The sequence below is a fragment of the Odocoileus virginianus genome, chromosome 31, assembly GCF_023699985.2.
Source record: "Odocoileus virginianus isolate 20LAN1187 ecotype Illinois chromosome 31, Ovbor_1.2, whole genome shotgun sequence".
Lineage (NCBI taxonomy): Eukaryota > Metazoa > Chordata > Mammalia > Artiodactyla > Cervidae > Odocoileus > Odocoileus virginianus.
Window position 1 is genome coordinate 39,678,108 of NC_069704.1, and position 9,939 is coordinate 39,688,046.

Here is a 9,939-nt window from a genome sequence, read left to right on the forward strand (position 1 = left end):
CTCTTACTGTTGAGTTTATATTTTCTAGGACTAATTTAGAATATAAAATATTTAAATAAAATTTCTAAGACTGTGGGCTAAAGAACCCCACAAAAAAACATGGCAAAGCAGAAAGGGCCAGTGCGGGGGATGGCGATCAGTCTCCCCACTTGTTGCAGTCCAGAGACACCACTGAATCAGACCTCAGGGTATCCGAGGGACTATCCCCAGGTAAACAAGGTAAGTTTCTTTGTGGAAGAAATGTTGATTGAAGAGCTACTGTGCTAGTGACTGGCCTGGGAATACAGCTGTGACCACAGACCCAGGGACCCAGTCCGGTCTCATGGGGACTCCCATCAAAGACCTTAGAGACCGTTGATTTCCTGGAAGCCCATGGGCCCCAGTGCCAGCCTGGAAAGTCGCCTGTTGTGTATCGAATTTTAAAGATGGAATCTCCTCATTTTGGGAAAGTCTGAAATAGGGGGGCAAAAGAACTTTTGTTAACCACCAATGGGAAAAGTTTCAATAAATATTGTGCGTGAATTCCATATGACTGTGCCAGGCATCACGCTTTGTGGGAATGGTACAGGAGTTTGTCTTCCTTGAAGGGGACTTCCTAGGTGGCTCAGTGGTAAAGAATCTGTCTGCCAGTGCAGGAAACGCAGGATCCATCCCTGTGTCGGGAAGATCCCCTAGAGGAGGCAGTGACACTCCAGTATTCTTGCCTGGGAAATCCCTTCGACAGAGGAGCCAGGCGGGCTCCAGTCCGTGGGGTCGCAAAGAGTCATACACGACTGAGCACGCAGACGTGCTCCCTTGCCAGAATGGGATAAAATTAAAGGGCGAAGACCCCCTCATTTCCTCACTATGTTCAGAGCCTGGGCATAACTGGCGCAAGGCAGGCGCTCAAAACACGCCTGAGGACCCAGTATTGTTGGAGCGTTTACTGTGTGCGCGAGTGGAAGAAGGCAGATCCGCCCCGGCCACCACTACTCCCCGCCGCCCAGCACGGTCCGCTCTATCTTAAGTACAGAGACGGTGAGTGCTCCACTCGGGCCCAAGGGACACACACACACACACACACTCACACTCACACTCACACACACTGCACCTTCTAATCCACGCTGCGCTGAGTACCAGGCTGCGCCTAAGAGCCGGGACTCCGGGCTTCTCTGCCCACGCTGGGCCTGGTCCCTCCGCTCCCCTCCGGGACTCCCGCGCTCCTGCTCTCCTGCTCGAGCTCTTCTCCGGCCGCCGGCTGGTCTAACGTGGCGGCAACAGGTTGATCGGGAAGGGACGAGATCGGCGCATCTGTTGCACTCTCCTGCGCGCGACTCTGAGCGCCCTGGCGCTGAATCCGGAAGAAAGGGTAGGGGTCGCGGAGGCTCGGCAGGTTTGCCGCGATGTCCCGGGAACCGGTGATCCGAAGCCGCGGAGGTGACTCTGGAAGCCGAGCCCCGAGCGCTGAGATGCAGGTTCTCCGCCCGCTGCTCTCGCGACCGCGGTGGCCCAGCGTGCTGTGGTCTCCTCTCCTCGGATTTGCCTGGGGCAGCCTGAGCCCTTTCGGTAACGCAGATTCGTGTTTGCACCGCTTGAGAGGGTTTGGGAGTCCTTCCCATGTCCCAGATCTCAGTTGACCCTTCGCAGCAAACCGGGACCTGAGAACAGGATTTTAACTCACGGCTGCTGATGCCAATTTCTCTCAAGATGTTCTTTCTTCTATGACTTCCTTGAGGGCCGCAGTCCGCCGAGAGAACTCCACTCTAGAATAACGCGCTGGGAGGTTTGAGGCTTAAAGGTTTTAAACAGGATCCACTCCCAGCCGAGCTTGGAAGGCGAGGTCTGAGACGTGGGAGCGAAGTAGGAGGAGCGCCCACCCCACGTGCTCTGAATGGAAAAGTTCTATCAAGAAATTCTCCATCTTTTGGGTGCCCTGGTGGTGGTTGTAAATATTCACCTACCTATCGCTTGTACCTCTGAAAGGAGGAGGATACCTTAATACCGTTTTTCTAGGAAGTCATGGAATGTATTTTAGAGCATCGTATTATTTGATTCATTGTTTATTCTATATATTTTTCCCGAGAAAATAATCCAAAATGTTGACAAGGATGTTCTCTGAAGAATTATTCATAGCGACAGAAAAACAAATCGCTATAATCTAAAATTATAAACAGTTTCTTCCGGTTCATTCACTGTTGTTCAGTGGCTAAGTAGTGTCCGATTTTTTGCGATCCCATCAACTGCCTCACATGAGTCTGCTCTTTGAATCAGGTGGCCAGCCATAACATGGACAATTGCATTGCCATTTAAAAATATAACTGTAAAAACTCTATTGAAGCTAGACATGCTTATAATGTAAATTTAAAATATATAAGCTTCATCTACCTTATGAGCTCATACTGCAGAAATATATACTTAAGAGAGCTAAAATATCATTTCTATATGGAGCTTATGCTCTTTTCAACTTTTCCTTAGTTTTTCCAAAGTGTGCATGACTTTTATAATCATAAAATAAAAACATTTAAATAAATTTATGGGTCATTGAAAGATTTTGACATCTCTGAGGGCAAAGCCATATCTCAGGGAGGTGGGAGGATTTTGTTTTAGCAAAACAGAAGTCCTGGTTCACCCTGCCGTCGAGGAGTTGGGTCACCTCCTGGGTTGCTCAGCTTCTCTGATTTCAATTCCTCAATAAGAAAAGAAAAGAGAAACTGAAAACACTCGGGTATGTCTTTGATGCAAAGATCAAATGATACAGTATATAGAAATCATTTCTTGGAAGAACCATCAAATCTGCATTAATTTTTGCAAGAAATTTTGTGCCCACTAGACTGGGGAGATGTACACAGTTTATCAAGGTTTCAGGAAATAATCATGCCCAGTCAGTTCTTAGAATATCCAATTCTCCAAAGAAGGTTTATTTAAGAAACATTTTATCTGAATTTCCAAAAAGAACTCTAATGAGGTCTCATTTGAATTTAAATTTTTTTTAAATTTCTTAGATTCTGTGCTCTGACCGTTGACCTCGAATTATGTTTGACCGAACCATGTAGTATAAGTAGTCATAATCCTTACAGTTTCACACACACATAATCCCATTTAATTCTCACAGTCATCCTATTATGGGCTTATTCTTATCTCCTTTTTTCTTTTTTTTCATTACGCCTGAGATTGGAAGAGTCAATACTTCGCTCAAAGCCTACAGATGATACGTTCCAGGGCGAGTCCGGATCTGTGGACTGCACCTACGTGTTCCTAAAGACTACACACCAACGTGCACGCTTAGTCGCTCAGTCGTGTCCGACTCTTTGCGACCCCATGGACTGTAGCCCACCAGGCTCCTCTGACCGTGGGATTACCAAGGCAAGAATACCGGAGTTCGTTGCCATTTCCTTCACTGTACACACAGGCTCCCTTTATTCGACGCTGGCTGCGTCCAAGGAGCTTTTCTAAAGATCTGATGCTAGTCAAAACTTCCCACCCTTTCAAGGGACGCCGCGTTCCTACACGCAAGCTCACACACTCAAGACAACTTTAGGGAGGGTAAATTAGGGGAGGAAAAGAAGGGACTTAGAGTCGTGAAAGGTAAAGTGAGCCCCTGTCTGGCACCTACACCGGGGAGAGGGCGATTCCTTTCTTCCTCTCCACCCACTCGGGAGCCTGCAAAGAGGCCAGAATCTCCCTTGGCATAGCTCCTAAAGCCTTTCTTAGCTCCAGGGCTGAGAGGTCCCTCCTGGGAAGTGGCAGATCTTTGTTTCCCGCACCCGACTCGGCTATAAATGAGGCAGTTCCACATCAGTCTTGGCCGTGGAGAGTCAAGACTCGCTCCTCCAGGGTCCAGCTTCTGCTCCCTGGAAGGAGCTCCCAGCCTCTTGGCTCCGTCGGCGCGCGCACTAAGACTCCGGCGTTCAGCTCCAATCCTGCGCGTGCCCATAGGTCTCGCTCTAGAGTTTTCCAGCCCTGTCGGGAGGGACCGACTCGGGTTGCAGAGCAAGGGTTCCACCCCCATCTCCGAGAGCACACTTTCTAGGAGAGTCCCGAGGGACCCAAGGTTGACTTCGGAAGCTCTGGTTTGTAGTGTATTCACATTACATGCGAGGCGCGCGCACTCTCTCTCCTCTTTCCCTTGCTTTTGAGAACCCAAACCTTCCGGAAAGTGGCTGGAGGTTGGTGAGAAATTAGGAGGGCTAGAGAAGAAAGGACTGCGGCGGGTGGGCGGCTGGCGGGCGGGGAAGATGCTAAGTTAACACGTGGATTCCGCAGGAACCAATGGGATTCCGCGGTTTTGTCACTCGGCTCTCAGGGTCAATCGTCTGGCAGGGATGGTCCAGAGGAAGGCGCGATCCGGGACGCTGGGCGTCTGTCGCAGATCTTGGGTCTGCGGGGCCTGCAGCGACAAAACGGAAAGCTCTGGGCGCTCCGCTCTGTGGGGACCAGGGACGCCCCAGCCCCGCCCCCTCCGCCTTTGGGATGTTGCTTAACCCCGTCACCTCCACTCCCTTTTCGGTCAATGACATCCTGAGCCTGGAGCGTGAGCATCTCGGCCCGGATGCCTTGCAACTCCAGAGGACACGGAGGAGCCCGGAAAACTTTCAGTACCTGCGAGCGGTCCCAGAACAGCGAGGCTCCGCGGTCCCCAGCATCCGGAGCGCAGACAGCGAAGACAGGAGGCAGGAAGGGTCGGAGCCTGCCGGGGGTCCCTGTGAGTTAGTCACAGAGATGGACGCTGAACCGGTGGGTGAGCCAGGTGAGTACGAGCTGGGGTCTCGGATCCTACAGGGAGACCAAGGAGTGGGGTTGGATCATTACCAATTGGCGTTTGGGGGGGAGGGACACTCATCTCCTGGTCTTCCCGGCTCCTAGGGCTAGCCCCATTTTTTTTCACTCGAAGACTCAGAAGGACTGGACTCTCAGCCCCCTCCAGACCTCCTAACGAAAATAAGGTCCTGAATCTTAGGGTTTCACGATTTCCACAGCCTGTCCTACGTGATTCCCAGAAACACATCCCTCCCTACTCACTGAGGCAGTTTCCAGAAACTCCAGTTTCTCTTCCTTTTTTAAAATTGATTTTTAATGGGAGGATTATTACTTTACAATGTTGTGTTGATTTCTGCCATACAACAGTGAATCAGTCATAAGTAGACATATATCCCCTCTCTCTTGAACCTCCCTCACATCCTACCCCTCTAGGTCATCACAGAGCATAGCTTCTTTCTTACAGCAAAATCCTCTTCAGTACCTTCGCTGTGCTTCATCACCACCAGCTTTCCCTGCCATCTCCTAGTCTCTCTCTACCCTAGACCATCTGCCAAAAGCAGAGCCGTCAAAGCAGCGGGGCGCTTTGGGAGAGGAAGCTCTGTTAGGCTCTGGGATCAGTCCCAGCCCATTCTTTTCTTGGGGCTTGCTGAGTGGCCAGCCCAGTCGTTCTTCTGACTGCAGCTCAGTAAGGGCACCTCGAGTTTTAGCTGCTCTGGGAGACAGACGGTACCAGCAGAGTCTCAGCGTCTGGTCTCTGAAGGCACAACCTGTACGTTGGCAGACAGACCCAGGGATCTGCATCCAGCTGCAGGAAGAGGTGGACAGGGCTTGTGATGGGTTGGCTCCTGCCATCTGGGAAGCTTTGGCAGGGGAGACTCGACAGTCTGAGGGATGAAAAAGCCACTCTTCCTCTTGCCAAACTCTGCGTCTCAGTTCGCAGCCTTCATGCAGGTCTGGGGGCTTCAGGAGGATCCTCGCAGGCCCGGTCTCCTCAGCCAGACTGTGCCACAGCCACTCTGTTTGAGCCTCAAACTGACCACATGAAGAAAATAAAGATGCTCGTTTGGAGTTAGAAGACTCGAGAGCCCCTTGGACTGCAAGGAGATCAAACCAGTCAATCCTAAAGGAAATCAACTCTGGATATTCATTGGAAGGGTTGATGCTGAAGCTGAAATTTCAACATTCTGGCCACCTGATGTGAAGAGTCAACTCATTGGAAAACACCCTGATGCTGGGAAAGATTGAGGGCAGGAGGAGAAGGGGACGACATCAGATGAGACGGTTGGACAGCATCATGGGTTCAGTGGAGTTTGAGCAAACTCTGAGAGATACTGAAGGACAGAGAAGCCTGGAGTGCTGCAGTCCATGGGGTCACAAAGAGTCAGACACAGTGTGACTGAACACAACACGGCAGCAGCCAGGAGCCTGGAGAATGGTACACTTGTCTGTGTTCCTAAAGAAACCTGTGAATTTTCTGCAGCAGACTCTAAGTCCTCAACTCCCCCAGTGCTGCTCAGCCAACTGACCTTTGATTTCGGCTTTGCCAAAGAAGGGTCACACTCCTCTGACCATTGCTGTCACCTGCTGCTGAAGACACTGCAGCGCGCTCCTCCGCTGCTGTTGCGCCTGGGGCAGTGACAATGAGAAGGGGCCGGGCTCCAGGATCTCAGCCCAGGGGCCATGGCAGCCACTGATCACTCGCAGAAGGGACATTCCTGGGGAACTCTGTGCTCCTCCTCCATCCCCTCCTTGCTTTCAGGGACACAGGGTGACAGGGACTCCAAACTGTGACTGGGAGGGATTGGCGTGGCCTGAAGCCCCTCAGCCTGAGTGGTCAGCAACTCCCAAGTGGAGTCTTGTTGGCTCCACAGAGTCACTGAAGGCCAGCGGTTACATTTTGATTTGCTAAGAAAACAAACCCTTGTCAATATTTTTCCTCCTTGCGGGGAGAGACGTTCTCAGTTTGTCTGAACACAGGCTTTGCAGGAGGAAGGTCTTGTTTCCTCAATCTGAAATGCCATCCCACAGGAGACTGTGCCAGCTGGCTGTGGATTTGAGTCGGTTCCGACAGCACTGGGTCTAATTAGGAGCATCCTGCTCTACCTCACCACACGCATGCATCACTCCACATTCCGGTTTTCTCCTCTCATGAATTTCATGAAAACTTAGCACTGCCTCCCTGCTTGTTCTTCCTCTGTGGCTCAGTTGTGTCTGACTCTTTTCAACCCCACGGACTGTCAGCTGCCAGGCTCCTCTGTCCATGAAATTCTCCAGGCAAGAATACTGGAGTGGTTTGCCACTTCCTTCTCCAGGGGAATCTTCCTGATCCAGGGATAGAAATCGAGTCTCTTACGTCTCTTGCACTGGCAAGCAATGCAGGCAGATTTTTTTTACGACTGAGCCACCTGGGAAGCCTCCCTTCTTATCCTTGGGTAAAAATAGAGCTTTGCCAAAATAGGAGAGATGTAGGATAAAAGCAAAGGAAGCTTGCATTTTGGCAGGCTGGGCACAGCTGCCCTGGGGTGATCTTTGGGAGCTCTGCCTCTTTCAAACAGGAAGTCAGGGAGAAGCCAATGCCACCTGCTTGCCAGGGAGGTCAGAAAGAGGAAAGAGCTCACTTAAAAAAAAAAAAAAAGCCAAATGTGGATCTCAGATTTATATACCTGCAAAGAGAACCTTAGTTTCTGAGCCAAGAATCAGGAGCCAGAAATTATTTTGTTTTGTTAATTTGGATTACAAAGCATCGTGTTCCAGAAACATGGGGTGGGTCCCGGATGACAAAAGAAGCAAGGATGCCAGTAAAGGTGGGTAGCACCCGGCACTTGCGTCAGAAGCGGGGGCCACAATGGATAACCAGGCTCTCTCTCCTTCTCCACCAAGAGCAATCTAAAGTTAGTCTCTATCGAATAGACTGGCAGCAAATGTTTCCCCAAACTTACCCACACCTGAGAATTGCAGTCAAAGTGAACAGCCCAGATACAGACAACTAAGAAGAAAATGAAGCTTAGAGTATTGACCAAGAGTCTACCTTTGGGGAAACGGCTGTACACTGAGAAACACAGAGTCACAACTTGCATTACGCTTCCCTGGTGGTTCAGTCGGTAAAGAATCTGCCTGCAACGCAGGAGACCTGAATTCAATCCCTGGATCCAGAAGATCCCCTAGAGAAGGAAATGGCAATCCACTCCAGTATTCTTGCCTGGCCAAATCCCATGGACAGAGGAGCTTGATGGGCTACAGTCCATGGGATCCCAAGAGTCAGACACGACTTAGGGACTAAACTACTAGCACCAATCATCACCACAGGTACAAAAGAGACAACTTGGGGGAAAAGAACGTTTAGAGCGACCTGGGACTGGGTGAGGGGGTGAGCAGAAGGAAGAGACCGGCGCGCAAGGTGAAGGCTACCAGGGAGGAGGGGCGTCCCTTGGGAAAATCGCTCCGGTGAGCCTTAGGCTGGCGCTGACGGTGTTCCTTCCTGTGCTTTTAGAGCCCGTCCTCAGCGCGGCCTCGTTCCCCGGCGGCGGGACCCGGGTGCCTGAGCGCCGCGTGGGGGACAGCGGCGGCGGCGCGCGCGGGGACGGCGCGGAGCGTCCAGCCGCGCGGCCCCGGCGGAAGCCGCGTGTGCTGTTCTCGCAGGCGCAGGTGCTGGCGCTGGAGCGACGTTTCAAGCAGCAACGGTACCTGTCGGCCCCGGAACGCGAGCATCTGGCCAGCGCGCTGCAGCTCACGTCGACGCAGGTCAAGATCTGGTTCCAGAACCGACGTTACAAGTGCAAGAGACAGCGCCAGGACAAGTCCCTGGAACTGGCGGGCCACCCCCTAGCGCCACGCCGGGTGGCGGTGCCCGTGCTGGTGCGCGATGGCAAGCCCTGCCTGGGACCCAGCGCGCCCGCTTTCCCCGGCCCCTACGGGGCGGCGGCGGCGCCCTATTCCTGCTACGGCCACTACGCGGGCGCTCCCTACTGTGCGGGCTACGGCGGCGGCTACGCGGGCGCACCCCCGGGTCCCGCGCCCCCAGTCCCGCAGGCCAGTTCGGGCTTCGGCGCAGGTGGGCCGAGCGCCAGCCCGCAGAGCGCTCTGCCCGCCGCGCTGCAGGGTGTCAGGGCCTGGTGAGGCGTCTTGTCTCGGATGTCACCCTGACCAGAGGCTCAATCCCGCCTCCCCGCTGTCTGGTTGCGGCCGGGATGAGGGACCGCCGCCGAGGAGGAAGCAGGCGACCCGACGGCACTTCTCTCCCGAGCGGTGTCCGGGACTGCGAATTGCCCCCCGAGCAGCCCTCCAGCTGAAGGCCCTGGGGGCGATCTCCTCCCAAAAGACACAATGCCAGGTCTCCGCCAGCCGCCCACCCAGCGACACCGGGAAGGGGAGAAGCAGAGCGTGGCTGACAGTTTCGGGGGTCAGATAGTACTAAGGCAGGAGACTTTTCAGGCCTCAAACCCAGGGGCTGTGAGGCTTTTTTATTTGTGCGCGGCAGCCCCGGAGGATGGCGAGATGACGGGGTTGCTGACCCCTCAATTAAAGGCAACAGGCGGGGAAAGAGGGAGAAAATGAGATGAGCCGGGGGAGAGGGATGAAGAGCCTGGAAGAGGACGACCGACCGGGGAGCAAAGAAGACTTGGGCGAGACACGCGCTCCTGCGGGGGCTAGTCTGCCCGCGCACCCGCTTCCAGCGCTCACTCCCTGGGACTCGGTGTTAATCTAGGCCAGCGCTTTTTCCCGGAGCCACAGCTGTTCTCTAGAAGGTATTCACCACTCTCTAGTTCTTCCCTCACTGTAAGTGCATCTTTTCTCCCGTTTTCAGCTCAGCCTAAATATGTATGTGTGTGTGTGTGTTGTATATATGCCATTAGAATTTATCCACTTCTCGATTCTGCTGAAGAGCTCAGAATTAAAGCAAAAATGAAACGCAGAAGTTCTAGTCTTCAGTACACAGAGAATTCCCTAGAGAAACAAAACTTGCATTCAGCTCTTGGAGGGGTTATCTATCTCAACCCCCTTCCCAGCCTGCTCCTATAGATGTTCTTTCAGAAGGTAGCAGGCTTCTAAATTTCCCATCAGGTAAGGAGCTTCCAGTTGTCCTGACATAATGGGCAGGAAACCTGAACTTTAGGGGAAAGTATAACTCCCCCAGGCACAAATATGTTTGAAACCATGCTCACTGAAGACTGAAAACAAACTCATTTTATTAATGGGCACGTG

General features: G+C 52.6%; 1 protein-coding gene across 1 annotated transcript; it reads left to right on the forward strand.

Moving 5' to 3' along the window:
• The first annotated feature begins 4,449 nt into the window (after positions 1-4,449).
• NKX2-6 (NK2 homeobox 6) lies at positions 4,450-8,853 on the forward strand. Its single transcript, XM_020888175.2, has 2 exons — positions 4,450-4,726; positions 8,228-8,853. The coding sequence occupies exons 1-2, from the start codon at positions 4,450-4,452 to the stop codon at positions 8,851-8,853; spliced, it is 903 nt and encodes a 300-aa protein (XP_020743834.2).
• The last annotated feature ends 1,086 nt before the right edge of the window (positions 8,854-9,939 follow it).

Coding starts and splice junctions, on each gene's coding strand:
- NKX2-6 (XM_020888175.2), top strand. CDS start 4,450: ATGTTGCTTAACCCCGTCACCTCCACTCCCTTTTCGGTCAATGACATC. Junction 4,727..8,227: donor TGAACCGGTGGGTGAGCCAG/GTGAGTACGAGC, acceptor CTGTGCTTTTAG/AGCCCGTCCTCAGCGCGGCC.